Consider the following 19,598-nt stretch of genomic DNA (forward strand, 5'->3'; position numbering starts at 1 on the left):
ACATTATTTTATCATGGTGTCATCTGAAACTGTAAAGCACTATATATAATTCATAAATGCTTATAAAAAAGAGCAGAGTAGGTAAGAATCATAAGATGGCCTTGTCAATACTCTAATTAGTGTAAGGTACTGACGAGCTGAGCTAAACCACGTTAAGAAATACAGTATGATTTCAAACAAAAACTACAAACTATCACTGAAACCTTTTATAAGAGGTATGAGGAACTCTTTAAAAAAATCATTGAATTTTTAAGCTATTATAATATATACACCCAATGGTAAAAAAAAAGAAAAAAAGTTATATAAACTGCATTGGTTCAACAGGAGAACAAAAGAAAATATTTTTAATCTATTTCCCAACATAAAGGAAGAACTTCCTAATAATGAGACTTAGATTTTGGGGATGGATTATTGAAAGTGGTTTAGAAATTCAGAATGAGGTTTCATAACAGGATAGGCAATCATGTGTTTGGATAATTAAATTAAATATTTTCCAAAGGAAGAACATGGACTTATGCATTTTTAAGGTTTTCCCTATATTGTGATAATATAAATTTTATAGATTGTTTAACTGGCTCAGAGCTAAGTGACATTTATAGTCCATTAAATTCTAGCTTGGCGCCTCAGAACAACATCGTGAGTTCATGTTATGGGTCTATGCCACAAGAAAACAATGTTTTAATGAATAACTATGAGTGATTCAAGTAATTCACCCTCTCAAATTAAATTTAAGATGGAATAATATTATTATAAATTCTATAGCACAAGCACATTTTTATGTCCATTACTCCAGAGATATACCTGTAATAATGATACTGGCAAAAGCTGCAAATCCACTGTCATCCTTCCCCTTCACGAGCTGTGCTCCCCCTTGGGGGTCTGTAAGAAACACGTAGAAGAATTCTTGCCCCTCAGGCTCGTCGTCATCCAAAATCTGAACCAATACTTTACGTTCTCTTTCTCCATCTACAAATGTAAGGATAAGAGTTTGTTCTTCAAAATCTTCTTCTTCAGTGGCCCACGTTAGGTTGGAAATCCCATAGATATCATGAAAGGGCAATGCATTTTGTTCCTTCTGAGCAGATCTTTCACCGAAAGTTTTAACTGTTATAGTGACATTGCCAGTAGACCCACCAGTTCTTCGAATAAGAATTTCTGCAGCATTAAATGTGCCATTTCCCACCTCTTCTTCAACATAAACAGTAGGTGGCCCAAGACTAAATATTCCATGGACGGAAACATTTGCAGTCACGGTGGCCACATCAGGCTTCTCAGACAAGGTGGATATATCAGGAACGGTGACAAGCTTCTCAGGGATGGCAGATGCACCAGCCGCCTCAGTAATGGCAACCATTTTGGTGGGCTGTGGAACAGCCGTTATCTTGGTTGTGTCAGGGTATGTGGCCAAGAAGTCAGTTTCTACAGGAATGAGAGCTGTGTCAACTGCTACAGCCACAGTTGTCTTAGGGAAAGAAACATCCATTCCTGCTGGGTCATCATTATCCAATATTGTGATCAGTGCCACGCTAAAATCGAGATTCAGGCGTGGTCTCCAATTGGCATCAAACTTTTGTAATCCTTTCATTTCTACTGAAGTTAGATTAATGTAAAAAATTTCTTCTTCCTCGGGAAGCTGATCATTAATGATGATTATTTCAAAATCCACCTCAGGTTGGAATTTTTGAAAAAGCAGTTCCCCATTCTTAACAGGCTCAAAGTCTTCCACGGGCTTTGCACTTCCTGCAGCTGTCTGATAGGAAACTTTAACAAGATCACCATGGAACCCAAACAGTCTTTGGACATATAATCTGATCATCTGTGTATCCTCTGACACCATGACATTTCTAGAACTAGGGGAAAATTGAAAGACTCCCATTGGTTCAATTTCAGCAAAGGTGAAACCTGATCTGGAAAAAAAAAACATGAAAGAACTGATAAAAAGTAGGAATACCATTGTAGAGATTCATTTTTCAAATATTTAAGGTGCTTCTCATGAGGGCATCTTAAGGATGGCATGCCCTTTCAAATTCCCTAAAACCCTACTCACTTATTGATGAATATACCAGAACACACGAAATGTAAGAACAGAAGCTGCAATTGTGGGGGGACAAGCCTGACAAGTTGGAGCCCAGTGAAGAGCTTATAGGTCTCTGGTCTGTTTCTCCAGTTTATCCCAGAGAAGCTCTCTGAAGAATCTGAAATATCAGGCTCTCTCTTATAATCAGTACACAAGCAGCCAAAAACTCAAGATCCTGGGATATCAGCCAGATTTCTTATCTACCAAATAGAAATAGTTGTCCCCATTAGATGCAAAATCCTTGCTTCTTCCAGGTGGCCAGTAATGGAACTATTCTCTCACACAATTGTTGCTAAAATTTTACATATGAATTTGAAGAAACATCCATGATTGAGTGATTTATCCTTAGCTTTTCCCTGTGGAGTTTTGTTGGGAGTTAATAGCTTTACCAGAGCTAACACAGGTGGCCCATCAACGGAATTCAGGACACAGACATATTTTCTTTCAGTTTTTTTTGTTTTGTTTTAATCAGTTCTTTTAATCCTTTAGGAAGGACACCCCAGAGTCCATCACTCTCTAGTGTCAAGCACCCATCACTCAACACATAGCATAGTGGTTAAAAGCTCAGACAGTAGAAGGCAACCTGGGTTCAAATCATGGTCCCAACCTTATTAGCTGTGTGATGCTGGGTCTGTTACATATCTGTGAGTCCTTTCTCCATCTAAAGGGACTAATAATAGTATCCATGTCATATGGGTGTTGTGAAGAGTAAGAGTAAACATATATATACATATAAAATATATATAACACATTTATTATATATATGTACAAATGAATTATATATATATGTGTATAAAAATATTTTAAAGCAATGCCTAGTCTAGGGTAAGCACTATAAAACTGTTAACTATTGCTGTTGTTAAAGGCACTTAAATTTGTTACCCAGCAATACATTCTGTGCCCATTTTTTAAACGGCATATGTATAATCTAAAACCATATTTGATTTTGCCAACCAATATCTCCTACACCTAAACATGTATACAAACATACTTGAACACACACTGGTGTTGCCTGCACTTTCCCCCCATTTTCCAAGTAAGTAAACGACAGAAAGACCAAGTAACATTCCCAAAGTCACACAGCAAGTAAGTGGCAGAGCCAGGACTAAATCCATGAATCTCTCTCTAAGGTCTGTCCCTGCTGTTTTGATCAAGCCCATCCCAGGTATGAGAAAAGTAAATTGCTTCTGGTTGGGACATATCTATCTGCAAACATACTGATTTAAATTAAACTCAAAAGAGCCACTGCTACAAGTCACATTATAGCCGATTCTTATTCTTAATCCCTTAGGAAAATGAGGTATGTTTCAGCAGATGCTCAGAAGACAGACTTCTTTAATAATAGTTGACTTTGCCATCACGGTTCTTAGTGGACATGTTACTCCGGACCAACACTGCTGAGTGGGAGCTCAGAGAGAGCGCTCTTCAAAGCCAGCGGGGGGGGTGGCTCTATGAAAGTCAGCCTCCCTCCATGGCATCTTTGGCATGCAGGCCACGTGTGGCTCTACACTAAAACCGTTTCCACATCTGCTCCAGGGAAAGCGATCCTTGTGTCTTCTTCTGTTTCAACTGATAAATTCCAGATTATTCCTCAGAGACTGTGCTGGGTGAGAATCAAGCTGATCTTACCGAAGCTGAGCCCCACCAGGGGCGCTGCTCTGTACTCCCGAGAGGTGAAGAACAAAGGCCTCCGGCCGACCAGGACTGGCAAATGTCCACAGCAAGACTCCTTTCCTTTGTTCTCCATGGGAAAATGAAAGGCTCCCTGAACGGGAATAGGAGAAGGGAAGCAGGGTATTATTTTTGAGTTCTTACACTGGGATTCAACTCTTAAAAGTGTAGTAAAATAGAGTCTTTTCCAGAATTCTATGACCATCTACAAGAGGTAATACACTAAAAAAGTTGGGGAGAGGGGTACGTGAACTGAAAGAAAGGTCCATACACCAAAATTTTGCCCTCATTCCCTGTCTGCTCTGCGGAGTAGAGGTCAGGTCATCTAATGCGTACAGCTCACTGACCCTCCCAGAGCTAACGGGAGAATAAAAACACAAAGGAGATGAAGCCACAGCTGCTCTATTATCAGAAATATTCCGGTGAACACGTAAATGAATACAAAGGTGTGCCTTTTCTTTTTTTTTTTTTTTTGTTACTGTACAAGCCACATTAGGTTTTTAGAACTACTTTTAACAAACTCCTAATATATCAACAGAGTTGGCTGCTTAGTGACCACTATTTCCAGGTGCCATATGAAGTTTTTAATTTGACTGAATAAAGCTTCTCGTTTTTACCAAGTAGACTGGGCAACTCTGATCACTAAAATATGGGAGCACTGTATTAGAAAACAAATAGTTCATTATCCAGAGTAAGGAAATGAGCCAAGAAAATTAGTGGCCAATCACACATCTATCTCTATGTTCTACAGGGCAGATCTTAGCAAAGCGACAACTCACCTAGTTTTGGGGTCATGTTGCCAACAACAATGAATTCGGGGATTTCTACCCCAGGAGCATATCCAGCCCCCCAGGCAACCATGAGCGAGCCATACGTGCCTCTCCTAGAAATCACAACTTGGCTGGTTCCCGCAGCGACGTCCATGAGTGGAAAAGAGGTAGATTCAAATCCAACCTGAGGAAAAACATGCTTAGAATCTTTTATTTCTCCCTAAAGGTTCCCATTTTCTGAAGAGTGGGTTAAAAGTCAACTTTCTTTTTGTTTACACAACATATTTTCTTGTTTTAAAATATATTCAATTAAAGAGTAATGTTTAAGAAATGACATCTGAGACTTGGAAATTTATTCTATTTTATAATTCTGATTATAGTTTATACCTTTATTTTTTTAACAAAATGGAATCCTATGAATTTATAATATCCAAGAAAGATAAATGTAATTATGGTTATATGAAAGCAAAAGATTAAAAATGGCATTTTAATATGACTTGTTTGTGGGTTTTTATAGAACCTGGTTTATTTAGAACTGAAATCGGACATCTTTCTAAGATATAACAACAAATTCTTCATTTATAAAATGAGCACCATGAACTAGATTTTCTATCAAGATTCTTCTCAGCTCTTTGATTCAATTCAATTTTTTTTTTTTGAGGATCAGAAACATCCAAAGATTTTTTAAAAATAATCATCTTTTTCATCCATATCAAGTAAGATTTTGTTTTAATGGTAAACTTCTCAGGGAACCCTGGGATTTAAAAATGACTTCTAGATGAAATAAGTTCTAGTCAATCAGTAAAAATAAAACTAGATTCCTGGCTTCACATTGTGATTTGGATAACTCAGTTTACCTCTTTTGGTCCTAAAATCTATAAATTGGGATACCATATGATTGACAGTTCTATATTAAGACTCATTCTCCCCATTTTTTTAAACTTTTTTTTTTTTTTTTTTGAGAGGCAGAGAAAAAAAAGAGAGAGGGGAGGGAAGAGGGAGAGAGAGAATCTTAAGCAGGCTCCACGCCCAGCACAGAGCCCGATGCGGAGTTAGATTCCACGACCCGGAGATCATGACCTGAGCTGAAATCAAGAGTTGGATGCTTAACTGACTGAGTCACCCAGGTGCCCCTTATGCTCCCCATTTTAAACTGGAATGGAAAGTAACAGAAAAGTATGAGAAGGTACCCCAGGATAGCTTCTGGGGTAGAAAGAAAAAGAAAATAAAAACAAAAATGAAACTTCAACCTGACACTAGCCTAGATTCCCTATTACAGTGAGGCTTTTGCTTAGGAATTGTCAAAACCTTTGGTATATCTATGATAATGCATGCTACATGGCTAGGGTTGTTTGAAAGTGTCCTAGCCACCTAGCGCATGCACGTGCGTGCACGCGCACACACACACACACACACACATACTGGTAAGGAGTACAGAGGATACACCAAGGACAGGAATACATCCTAACTGGCCCCAATCTTGCCCTTTGAAGTGATAAATGTTGTAACCATGTGCGTGAACAAGGAGTAGGAAATATTTTGCTATGCCAAATGAATGGTTCATGTTGAATGGAATCCTTTTTTATAACAACCTGTGAGCAAAAAGAAGACAACTATTCAAAGTATTATTAAGTTCTATTCCTCCATTCTCTCATGAACAGATGAGGTATAGGAGAAAGAAAACTCACTATTCTTCTCAGTTATTTTTAATGCTGATGGATTCCATTTAGGGGACAAAGCAAATTCATTCTCTATGGAGAAGAAGCCCAGGAGGGAGTTCCTGAAGAGCATGCCCTTAATGGTCAGAGACCCTGTTACACAAGCTTCTGGCGAGACCTGGCTATCATTTGTGTAGACTACACGTCCACATACTGGACTAGGCCTGCCTTAACCAAGCTGAAGGACCTCCCATCTGAAGGAACAGGATGCAATGTTATTTCATCATGGTCTCAAAAATACACACATTACCATGAGCCAAAGACAACAGCCCTGTCTTGCTCCTATATTGACAGAACCAGCCTACATACAAAGTAAAGCCCTCAAGATATTCTTTGTTCTCCTGTAAACTTATGAAGTGAACAGGAAACAATCTTTCCACATTGAACTCCAGTGGAAGATTCAAATATTTAGGGGCAACCATGTCACAGGATCTCATCTTTAGCATTTATCTCCATCAGCACAAACTTGTCATGATAAAAAGAGCTCCAAAAATGAAAGACAAATAATCACAATGTTAGTAAATGAAAAAGTCTGGAATATTAACTGATGTTTAATTTTAATTTTAATTATTTAGCATAAAATACCTCAATATTAAATATTCTATTAAAAACAGCCTTAAAAAACCTGGAAATTTTCATTCTAAGTGACCATAATTTAAAAAATTTTTATATTCAAATTCTATGGGACGGAAACTTTCTAAATATCCAAAAAGGAAAATGTTGAAACTTGGCAAATTATTTTCATATAATGTATCCATGTCTACTTTGATACTGATTTAAGAAAATAGTAATTTTGAGAAATTTTAGGTCTAAGAATCTTTTTTAATCCTTCCTATGAATGCTGCCCTCTAGTGGTTCCTGCCTGGTTCCACACCCAGGACCAATTACCTGAGAATTGGCAGCTTTCTCAGGGACAGGAAGGATAACGGATTTCGCTTCCTGGAGAATTTTTGGCATACCGTAGAAACGTCCACTGACAAGCATTGCCATCACCAGTTGCAAGGTGAAATTAGAGCCCAGGGATAGGAAGACCTATAAACAAACAAGATCAATGACTTTTTTAGTAGCAAAAGATAATTTCCAGAGAAAAATACTGACATTTGACATGAGTCATTAGCACACTGCCACAGGGTCCTTTTGTACAGTTTCATCAATATATGCCTTTCCCTCCAGGTTATAAAACAAATCACCAGTATGAAGACCATAGGTGATGAGTGATAGAGTGTAAAAAAACACAAATTTGCAAATTCTCCATGTGTGCCCAAATGGCCTCAAGAATGATGTACAGAAGTAGTGTTAGTAATAGAATGAATCATGTACCACAGGAAAGAAAGAGCTCACTGGGGAACAGAATCAGCTCCTAAAAGCAGCAAAACTCTCTTTCTTCCTCTTCATTAAGGGATAAATAATACTCCAATGAAATTTACTCAAAATGGATAATGATTTAGGTATACTGATTACTTGAATATTTTGGATAAATAAAAATTACTTATGAAATGTATTAGATTACCAATTTTTAAAGTTTTCAAATCTAGGGGTGCCTGGGTGGCTCAGTCAGTTAAGCATCTGCTTTTGGCTCAGGTCACGATCCCAGGGTCCTGGGATCGAGTCCCGCGTCGTGCTCCCTGCTCAGTGTGAAGCCTGCTTCTCCCTCTCCCTCTGCTCCTTTCCCCCATTCCTTCTCTCTCTCTCTCTCAAGTAAATAAAAAAAAAATAAAGTTTTCAAATCTAATAAATAAGGGAAACTCTGAATTTAAAAATTAATGTTACCCTAATTTTTTTTTTGAAATTTACAAAACATTTTCCCAAGAGAAATATTGTTATTGATAATGGATAAGCCCCCAAGTTATCCCATAACCTAGAATATTATTAAAAACTCTGTACATCTTTATTGAACATAAAAATAACTATTTTTGTGGAGTCTGTTCTTCTTTTAAATATAACTTATTTAAACATACACCACAGCCCTCCAAATATACACAGTATGTACCCTAGTAGTTTCAATGTTATGTAACTTGAGGATAACAGATGTTTCATTCATTCGATCAATCTTCATTTTTTCAAAGTGACATTCACTGAACATGACTCACAGATCAAGTGCTAAGGAAACGGAAATAAATCAGTGTCCTTACTTTAAGCCTGTGCCTCCCACCTCTCCTCTAGGGGTGTTCCCTTCCCCCACGCAGTTCACTGGCTGGGCTACTCAGGTGTGACATGGGCATAAATCAAGGGTAGGATTTTTTCAGTGGTTCCCTTTTCCCCTCATGCTCTGGATATAATGCATTGTTCTTTGAAATGTTAGAAGGAGAAAATATGCATATAACTTTTGTGTCCCCCAAAACTTAACTACTAATAGGCTACTGTTGACCAGAAGCCTTACTGATAACATGCACAATTAACACATATTTTATAAGTTTTTATATATTATTATTGTATTCTTGCAATAAAGTAAGCCAGAGAAAAGAAAGTGTTATTAAGAAAATCATAAGGGAGGGAAAAGACATTTACAGTGCCATACTGCATTTGCTGACACAAATCTGCGTATAAGTGAATCTGCACAGTTCAACCCTTGTTGCTAAAGGTCAACTGTATACCATTCAGCTTTTGCAGGGAAATGAAGTGGACTAACGTCCCTCAAAATGTACCAAGTACCACCCACTACAAGACACAATCTACGAGTTAGGCAGATCAAGGGTTTTAGTCCATGTAATATACATCACATATTTTGGTTTTCCTATACGTAGTGTGAGAATAGTTTTATACTATCCACATTGCTTAGTAAAATAACAGAATAATCAGATCTTCACTGTAGCATGTCTTACTGTCAAATGAAATCTCACTGTAGAATAATACAAAGCTCTTCCTAGAAAAGCTAAGGAATGTCCTCTGGTGTTCATTAACAGAGATTAAAACCTGAATGCATTCAGAAGGTAATGTTACATAGATATGTATGGGAAAATGTTTCAAGGTAGATAATTCAAGCACACTGTATTTTTAAAAAAACTCTTCTAATTTGTAAATGAGACTTGATATAATCATATTCTGGTTAAGTTAATCTACCTCTCATTTCCCCAGTTTTGCAGTCTTTATTCCAGTATTGAAAATTTTCGGAAATAGGAAATGGAGGTTAGAAATTAATCAACAGGGTCGGGGCACTGAGTCAACTTCCCAAAGAATACAGGGATGTAAGAGTAAGTCCTACATAAGTGCCTGCTACTGTTTAGACAAAAATATGTTATCTCCAAATGGGAATATACCTAATTCATTAATGATCTGCAAATGTATCATCCAATTATTATTACACATTTCTATGATTACATTTAAATATCTCAGTAAGATTGTAAGCTGATCATGAGATAAGCCAGTGCTCTCCCGAAGGAGTTACACTGGAATGATTGGGAAACTGAAGAAATGCTACAAACCTGACTCCTCACTGGTACCATGTCCACTTTATATCTGGCACCATCTTTGACCACCAGTTGCCTCTCTACATTTTCAGTAAAAACTGGCCGCTCCTTTTGGTCAGATGAGATGCGAAATCCAACAGCAACATCTCCAAATGTTCCTGCAAGCCGGGTTACATTAATTTGGATGAATCTACTAAGGTTCTGCCCAATAAAGAGCGACTGATAATCTGAATACAGAGCAAATACTCCATGTGGGTCATCATTTGCAGAAACAGAGAACCGTGTGATGCATTTTTCTGGATCCAGTTCTGCTCCTCCCTCTACAGAAACAAGCTGGATCACATAATCTTCTTCTATCTCAGGTATATCATCTGGGAGCAAATGAATATCAAAGCTCACTTCACTCTCTCCATCCGCAATAGTGAAAAATCCTTTTGTAGAAAGAAAGTCTCCTGTAATATCAAACTCACTGCTTATTTCCCAGTAAACCTAAAAGCAAAAAATCCAACAAAGTCACATAATTCAGTATACTGAATCAAAATCCTTTATGTTTTCCTCTATAATATATAAAAAAAATTTTAATTGTGCATCATTATATTCAAAGCCAGATGCCCCAAATAATCAGTTTAGAAAGTATGGAGGAATGATACTAGCACCGTGAAAGTATATGAACTCTTTTGGGCTAATGTATGCAATTTGCAGTACAAAGTTACAAAATCTCATTTCACCTACTTCTAAAATAATAACACGATTTGAAGAGATAAAGCAAAACAAAGTTAACTTGAGAATGGCAGTCCCACAAATACATTCAAAAGGTCTGAATATATATTTAACAGGCATTTGAACCAGACAATACTTGAAGGTAGAAAGTGAGTAGATAGTCTGTTGCTTTATATTGGAATTTGTTTTTGTTTGCTTTTAACAAGATTTCAAGAATTAAAAATTATTTTCCTAGAATTTTTCGACTCCGAACCATAAAGCTTCCACTGAAGAAGTACCAGTTAATTTCCAATACAGGAAAAGAGTTAAATCCATAAAGAAAAATTTCAAAGTATGTTCTGCTAGCAAACAAATAACCTTGGTCTGTTAGATAGATATCACAATGACTTACAAGAATATCCCCAAACATTCTATGTCAATATACACACAAATTCAACCTCTTAAAAATCAGTTGATAAATGAAAAAACTATATGGAGAGATAAAGTCCTGAAGAATATATTAAGCAATTTACAAAAATCATTGAGGGACTTAAGTAGGAGAAGTTAAACGTTACAGCAAACAAGAAAATACAAAATAGTTCAGTCATACTCTTCATGATTAAGTGTGAGGAAGATCGTTTCACTCTAAGTGTAGCTGGATTTAGAAAGACAGCTAGAGAGGTTCATGTTGACTACAGAACCCAAAGGTGCTGAAATGAACCTTCTCAGTTTCTCTGAAACTCATGTCACTTCCAAAACTTATACCAGAACACATAGTTTCTCTGTTCTTCACAACCACATTTGTTAGGCAAATTGTTACATTACTTAAAAATCAAATGAAAAATGATACCATAATTTCTCCAAAAATGCCCTTGACTCTTTTGACAAAGAAAGTAATGATCAGGGGCCCTTCCAGAGCCAATGGCTCTGAATAGGTCTTCTCAGATAAAGACTCAGAAGCAAACTGAACAACCCCATTTGGATCACCAAACTTCTGTATCTAAAAATAGAAAGAGACAACAGAGTGAATGCCATATTTAACAACTATAGATGAAATTACAGTATCCAACATATCAATATACAGATAAGCTGAAAAAATGAAAGAAAAACAGGAATAATACTTGAATATAATCTGCCTAGCTACCTGATTTTTCAAAAGCTTCTTTAGTATACTGTCATCTAAACAAGTAGGTTCTTATTCTCCAAAGACAATGGAAGTGTCTGGAAAACTTTAATTTGTAGGGTCTCAAAAGGATATTACTTCAGTGCCTGAATTTGGCTGGATTTGCCTCATGTTTGCATTACTTAACCAGGCCTAATTGTTTGGCAGACAATAGTCTACATGTTGTTGTAGATTGTAAATGTCTACATGTATTTTGTAGATGTAATTACTATTTACAATCAGTTGACTTTAACTCAAAGAGCTTACCCTTGATATTGTCAGTGGGCCTCATCCAATCAGTTGAAAGCCTTAAGAGCAAAGAATAAGGTTTCCCAGAGAAAAAGAAATTCTGTCTCAAGACTGCAATTTTGGAATCCTGCTTGAGTTTCCAGTCTCCCAGCCTATTCCACAAAATTCAAACTCATGATCACAACCACAAGTCTTTCCTGAGCTTCCTGCCTACTAGCCTGCTCTATGGATTTTGCAACCTTCACAAAAATGTGAGCCAATTTTTTAAAATCAAACTTTCTTTCTCTTTCTCTCCCTCTCACTCTGTTTTTCTGGAGAAATCTGACCGAGACCCCAGACTAGAGTATTTTCCAAACTTAAAAAAAAGAGCACCTCTCTACATTGTTTTCATAGCCCTAGTTCTCAGCATTTTTTACCCTTGATGGACTGAATGGTTCATTTATATCAAATATGCTCAACTCAGATTTGATCCAACACATCATTATGCTAATTAAACAAATACAATTCTTCCTTCCAACAATCTGACTGGTGACTAAGTTAATAACTTTTATATACTTTCAGGGCAAAGATATCCAACGTTTAGGATGATATAACAAATAGCTTCTGTCTGAAAGTGCAAAAATATTCCCAAAACACCAAATTTTCTCAGAGCAGAAAATAAGTATTTATCACTATATGAGAGCCCTTTAAAAAGTAATTACCAATAATCAAGCTATATAATAAATTAGTATAATAACCAGAAAGTCTGGCCCATAGGAATTATTATGACTTCATTTGGTTTTATAACTTTCAATTCATCATAAGCGCCCATGGAGTTTCAACAAATGTAAAATGCATTTTCTGATAAATCCATTACTCCAAAATTTTGTGGGAAAAATAAAGTTAGACTTACTGTTAATATAATATCTTTAGCTCTGGAGTCTAATTTAGCTTCTCCTTTCACAAGTTCAAGTTTAATAATGAAAATCTCTTCAACTTCAATGTCTTCATGAGGATAGACTGTCAGAGTGATGGTTCTCACACCACCTTCTCCCTCTCCAAAATAGAAGGATCCACTCACTGGTTCTGCAATGTCTCTGTTCTGTGGTGGTAAGGCTTCCTGAGAATTGGGTCCTAATATCACCCAGTTCACCTGCAGGGTGTTTGTATTTTTAGTGGAGATGATCAATTTTATTTTATTTTTATCGATCTATTTATTTAATATTTTTTTTAAAGTAATCTCAACACCCAACATTGGGGTCAAATTCACAACCCCAAGATCAAGAGTTGCATGCTTTACTGACTAAGCCAGCCGGGTACCCCAGAGATAATCAATTTTAAACAAAGAATTACTTTGCAGGATATGTAGTATTAGGGAAAAAAAATATATATATATATATATGAAAATTATTCTAGGATATCTCCAGGGAATTCTTCATGTCTTTTTAAAAATACTAATATTTGCAAATATAAACTACATACTTACAAAATATCAGTTTTCATGGATAATAAGTAAAGAAAAATATGAATACCTGGTCATTTGTCATCACCACAGGAAAATAAAAATGTAAAAGCACACATTTTAAATATACATGTATTAGGGAAATATAAACTTAAAGAAATGAGTACAACACTGTCTTGCTGTATGAACAGGCTTTGTCAATCAAAACCTATTTGAGTAAGACAATAACACCACATGAAAAATCTGCTGGGTGTGCAATTTCTTCTAAATATACTTAAATAAATTCCTAGTGTAAAATGAAAATAAATTTTCATAAATTGTTATAAGAAAAAATTGTATAATAAATGCATTTTTAAATATTTCTAGAATATAAAATTATATACTTTTTGTATCTACAAGGAAAGAAAATTGGGACTTTCTCTTTGCTTCTTTTATCTTTTGTCAGCACCAGGCATAGCTGATCACTTCCTCTTTCTTGAAACACAGCATCCTGTCTTTCATGGCCTCCATGATACATACATTCCCTTTTGCCTTTACATCTCAAGTTTCTTTGCTGGCTCTCCTTCGTCAGATAGTTTGACGCTGGCAGCCCGGACTTCTGGCTGTATCCTTCACATCCCTATCTACACTCCTTTGGCCACATGGTTTCAAATGCCTCCCCATGTGTCAGCAGCCTCTGACCTCCCCACAGCCCGTACTCACACATCCCCCTGCCTGCCCGACCCTCCACGGGGACGGCCAGTAGCAATCTCAAATGAATAAGACCAAAACAGAACTCTTGATTTCCCACCCCCCCCAAGCTTCTGCATATCTCAGTAAACAACACTACAATTTAACCAGTTGCTCAACTAAAATTTTAGCAGTTATTCTTGATTCCTCTTTGCCTCGCCCTCCACTGCCCGGCGAATTTTTCCTCTAAAAGATGCTCAATGTCTATTCACTTCTCACCATCCCATCTGCACCTGTCTGAGCCACGGTCAGCTCTGCCCTGGACGACAGAGGGCAAAAGCTTCCTAACTGCCCTCTCTGGTTCTGCTCTGGCTTCTTGACATTCCATCACCCCCTCCCGCCGCCCTGAAGTCATTGGGAGCTAGTTAAAATGGCAACCTGGGGACATCAACACCATTCCCCTGCTTCAGACTCCCTAATGGCATCCTATTTGCACTTAGAATGACCTTTAATCTGGCTTACGAGGGTCTCAGTGATCAAACACCTTCTGACCTCTCTGATGGATCTTGTGCTGCCACCCACTCCCCTCCAAGTCCTCTACTGCATGCGACCCTCCAGACCTCAAACACGCCAGGCTTGTAGATTACACACTGGCTATTCCTTCTGCCAAGAGGCTCAGCCCTCTAACAATTACATGACCATCTCTCAGTATCTAGGTTTCAGCTTAAATATCACAATGTCACCACCTGGAGTAGTCAACAGGTCACTCACGATCGTGTTTCTCAATTTGACATCCCTGCAGAGCACTTCAGTGTTATCACATTTTTTTTTTTATTTATCTGCTTATTGTTCTGAAAACTCTAAGAGAACAGAGATAAGGTCTGTCTCGTTCACCGGTGCATTCTCAGTGCCCAGAAGAGGGTCTGCACATGGAAAGCACACAACAAATACTTGAACTAATGCATTTTATCAGAAGTCTTCATTTCATTTCTAATTTGCTCTCAAGAGTTCCCGATGACGGCTATGTCTCATATATTTTTATGTAATTCATAGGACTTGGAAGCCACCTTATACCCAGTGGGTAATTAATAAATATTGTTGATTGTGAATAAATAAATGGATATATTTGAAGAATAAGAAAATCCAACTCCAAACTCAGGCTATAAAAATTATTTTTAAAACCATGGGAAGAGGGCGCCTGGGTGGCTCAGTTGGTTAAGCGACTGCCTTCGGCTCAGGTCATGATCCTGGAGTCCCTGGATCGAGTCCCGCATCGGGCTCCCTGCTCGGCAGGGAGCCTGCTTCTCCCTCTGACCCTCCCCCCTCTCATGTGCTCTCTCTCTCTCATTCTCTCTGTCTCAAATAAATAAATAAAATCTTTAAAAAAAAAAAAAACCATGGGAAGAACAACTCTACCTGAATCTCTCCTAAGAGTCCTCCAGTCCGCTCCAGCAGCAAGGATAAAATCATTGTGGAATTGGGATTAGGAACAGAAATTTTGCTTCGATTAAGAAACCTTACAACGCCAAAGGGAGAGTCACTCTTGGCAATTGTGATTCTGCTCACTAGGTGGCGCCCAAGGACCGCTCCGCCAGTGGCTCCAACAAGCAAAATTTCAATGGGCTCTGCAAATTCACTGCATAGCAAGAAGGAGCAATTCTGTGAGTCTAAACATATTAAAATGCTTCTAAGATCCAAATAACTAGTCATTTTCCAAATTGGTCATACATATTCAAGGCACAGCATTCATACACCAAGTGGTAAGAAGAGGGTGCTCAGCTAAAAGCATGAATGATCAACTTCAATACTATATAACCTGCAATACTTATTAGACTTCCTTCCTTTCTTTTGAATTGCTTAATGCATTAAGCAAGTGAATTGCAGGATGTTTCTACATTCTGATTAGACTTTTCAAATATAAAGGAGCAAAAATTATCATTTCCCTCTATACGAAAAAGTGACACATAAAATCCCAATGGTCTCCCAATCCCTTCTTTCCTACCCCAGAACCCCCAAAAGTTTCTCACTTGTTTCTCAATGGGCATATGTATAATGTAAAATTCTATTATCAGTGCAAACATAAGTAAGGATTGGAACACAGTAATCATGCTTTACATATGCCTATAGTATTTCCAACATTACTAAATAGTATTACCTTTCACTGTCATCAATGATGGAGACATTTATAAAACTTAAGTTCTGCCCATGCTGAAAGGTGACTGAGCTGCCATGCAGCATATAATCAACACCACCAGGAACTGCAGAGGAGCTCTGAGAGATGAAATCAGCAGTCACACGGCCGTAAGTTCCATGCAGCCTCACCACCGGAATCATGATCATTCCAACATCTTCCTCCACTGTGGCAGGAATGTGCATTTAATTGGTACGCCAGACAAAGTAACTAGCTTTTATAAGATTCAGTTAAATTAATAGCAATTAAATATAACAGTACAATGCAAGCTCTCATTTTTTCCATAGTTCATTTATCACTTTAAAAAATATTAGGGAGCGCCTGGGTGGCTCAGTTGGTTAAGCGTCTGACTCCTGATTTTGACTCAGGTCATGATCTCAGAGTGGTGAGACTGATCCCTGTGTCAGGCTCCCTGCTCAGTGGGGAGTGTGCTTGAGATTCCCTCTCTCTCCCCCTAGGGCACACAGACTCTCTCTCTCTCTCACTCTCTCTCAAATAAATAAATAAATCTTTTTAAAAATTAGTGAAAATTTAAACTTATTTTTTATGAGAAATATAGTTTGTCATAAGTTGCAAATTATAGTGAACAGCATAAGTTAGAACTGAAATAACTTATTTATTTATTTATTTTTATTAACATATAATGCATTATTTGTTTCAGGAATACAGGTCTGTGATTCATCAGTCTTACACAATTCACAGCACTCACTATAGCACATTGAAATAACCTATTTAATCATTAGCATAGGTATTCTTCCTCTGTGTGTTACATAGAAATAAATGGTCCATGCTTTCCAAGGCAATGCTAGATGTACATGAAAAATATTTAAAATATGTGTACTCAAAGGAAAGTATTGTGGATTGCTTCTACATTTAGTGGAAACATACGTAGTAGAAATAATTGAAGTTCATGTTAATTATATCATATGAATGTTTTTTGAAAGTCCAGATAAAAATATAATTTTATTACATTTTCAGTTCCTATGAAATCTATTTGAGAATCTGAAAATGTATCCTCAATGTTTAATTTCAACTTAAAAATTCTTTTCAAAAATTTATTTTGCTCTTAAGCTATGTTAACCTCTGTAAATTAAAATATCATTTAATAGAATTTAATTAGCTATGCTTATATTAGCCAACAGTTCATATTAGCTATGGCTAAATAATACTGAATTTACATTATAATTATAAATATGCATTGCTCCAAATACCCCCAAAGACAATGAATCAAACAGAAATCAGTGCACAGAAAAAAAATTCTAAGCCCTTTATTTATTACTTGGAATAAAAAATGCAGCATGACTTTTACTAGCTGTAGACTGAGGTTTACAAAATAGTATCTTCCATGACTTTACCCATAAAGTCAATATTAATCAATTCCAAAGTGATTTCTTTGTTTTTAAAGATTTTATTTATTTATTTGAGAGGGAGAGAGAGTGAGCAAGATAGAGAGAACACACGAGCAGGGGCAGAGGGAGAGGGAAAAGCAGACTCTCCAGCTAAGCAGGGAGCCTGATGCGGAGCTCGATCCCAGGGCCCTGAGCTGAAGGCAGACGCTTAATCGACTGAGCCACCCAGGTGCCCCTCCAAAGTGATTTCTGATGAACTTTAAAAATGGCTAGATAACCAATGAATTTGATAGCAGAAATGAGGTCAATAAATTAATTGCAGCAAGAAGATAACATGTTTATCTTGAAAGGCATATGCTTTTGTATAAAATCCAAAAAGCAGCCACCTCTTTTTCCCCAGGAGGGAATATGGGCACAGATTCTGCATTCTGCTTCTACAGGAGGGGAGAACAAAGAACAGTGGGTAGCTGCTATTAGGGACTGTCACAGAGAGTCTGAGTAGCTGCCCAGACAGCCCCTGCATCTGCCCCCCAGTAAAAGACTAATTTCAGAGGTGATTATTCATTAGAAAGTGAATATTCACTGATTTCTAGTCACAAAGGAAATTATTTCATAAATTAGAAAGAGATTCATAAAGATGTCTGAAATATAAACATTTCAATAATCCTAAGGTTAAATAAACAGTTTTTCTAAAGCCTTGTTCCTTACCATTCAGCTTTGCCATACACAAGTGGGATTCAATACTGCCCAAAGGTAACTCAAAATAGATTTAAAAAAATAAATATATAAATATATAAAGGCATATGTAAATACATATGAAGGTGTACATGTATGTGCATACACATGCATACATGCACACACATGGGTGCACACACACAGAGCAAACTGAGAACATTTACACGTGGAAATTCAAACTGACAGTGTCATACTCGGGTACTCTGTAACTCAGAAAGTAGTAGTAAATTTGTAAGATTGCTGAACTTACCTTCAAAGGCAGTATACCTTGGATCAAATTCAATGACTCCATCTGCATTATCATTTTTCATTATTATGATTCGGACAATGGAGATGTTTCCTATTTCAGGAGGTTGATCTAACTGAAGACCATTTTCTCGGATGGTAAAATCATACCCTCTTGCAAAGTCATGAAAAAATAATTATAAAAGAAAAGAAAATGAGTATATTAATTGGTCAGCATGAACTGAAGGGTCCTCTTAGCTCCTATAACTTAGTCCTATTAAGCATTTTAATACTTTTAAAGATCCCCAACACTAAAATACTCTTTTTTTTTTTTTCTGAAATGATGTCTGAAATAGACTTCTGTGCTGCTCCCAATTATCACTGCCTGCATGAAACCAAAACCAATACAAAGTTATTAAACTTAGGCAATGGGAAGATAATACGACTATCAGGAGATTGGGGAAAAGTTGTAAAATGAACCTCTGGGCTAGAGATAAACTCATCTGACGGTGACAGGCTGAGGCAGGGGATGCACGCGGAACTGCAGTGCACTCAGGGACAGGCTGAAAGGGTTACTTTGAAGGAAAAAAAGGGTGTCATGTCACTACTGATATTTCAAGCTACAAGAAAATGTTTCTGTGGACACTGATTACAATCAATGCCTCTAATGTTTAATATAGATGGTGGTTTACTTGGCTAATGACATCTTTCTGCTAAAGAAGTCACTTTTTTTTATCGGTATTTTATCATTTTGTCTTCCACAGTTTCATATCACTTTAATTCCTGAAGCTAAAAAATCGCTGTAAACCATTTTAATCTTTTTTTCAATTCTCAAATTCTATTTACTTGGTATTTTTATGCTACATAGTTTCAAAAGGTTGAAAACTAGTTAATCAGGTTATATGTAAGGCAAAATTAGAAAACTGGGGATTAAAATATTAAATGATAAGAGTAAATGTTAAAGGTTGTCTGAGATGGACTGTAGATTAGCTGATTACCTTAACACCCAAGCAGTGAATTTCCTAGCAACTAGGCAAATCAAAGGAAACCTAGAAATTTACCTAGAAGGAAACCTTCTACCTGTCCTTTTTCAAATCAAAGGAAACCTAGAAATTTACCTAGAAGGAAAACCTTGTTTTCTCAGAATTGAACTTCTGTAGGAATTGTTTTTTTTTTTAAAGGGTAGCACAGAGGGCAAAATCTCCAAGTCCTAGTTAGTCAATAACACAGATGTT

At 36.9% G+C, this 19,598-nt stretch overlaps 1 protein-coding gene across 1 annotated transcript in view; it reads right to left on the reverse strand.

Moving 5' to 3' along the window:
* ADGRV1 (adhesion G protein-coupled receptor V1) overlaps positions 1 to 19,598 on the reverse strand; it is a 506,902-nt gene that overhangs the window by 313,424 nt on the left and 173,880 nt on the right. The window contains exons 66-75 of the mRNA XM_078067071.1: positions 18,389 to 18,537; positions 16,019 to 16,220; positions 15,280 to 15,499; positions 12,646 to 12,885; positions 11,193 to 11,342; positions 9,659 to 10,132; positions 7,125 to 7,268; positions 4,528 to 4,702; positions 3,707 to 3,842; positions 802 to 1,907 (exon numbers count right to left, since the gene is read on the reverse strand). Coding sequence (XP_077923197.1) covers positions 802 to 1,907; positions 3,707 to 3,842; positions 4,528 to 4,702; positions 7,125 to 7,268; positions 9,659 to 10,132; positions 11,193 to 11,342; positions 12,646 to 12,885; positions 15,280 to 15,499; positions 16,019 to 16,220; positions 18,389 to 18,537 — 2,996 coding nt within the window. The remainder of the gene's footprint in view (positions 1 to 801; positions 1,908 to 3,706; positions 3,843 to 4,527; positions 4,703 to 7,124; positions 7,269 to 9,658; positions 10,133 to 11,192; positions 11,343 to 12,645; positions 12,886 to 15,279; positions 15,500 to 16,018; positions 16,221 to 18,388; positions 18,538 to 19,598) is intronic.

Source organism: Halichoerus grypus, chromosome 2 (assembly GCF_964656455.1).
Source record: "Halichoerus grypus chromosome 2, mHalGry1.hap1.1, whole genome shotgun sequence".
Lineage (NCBI taxonomy): Eukaryota > Metazoa > Chordata > Mammalia > Carnivora > Phocidae > Halichoerus > Halichoerus grypus.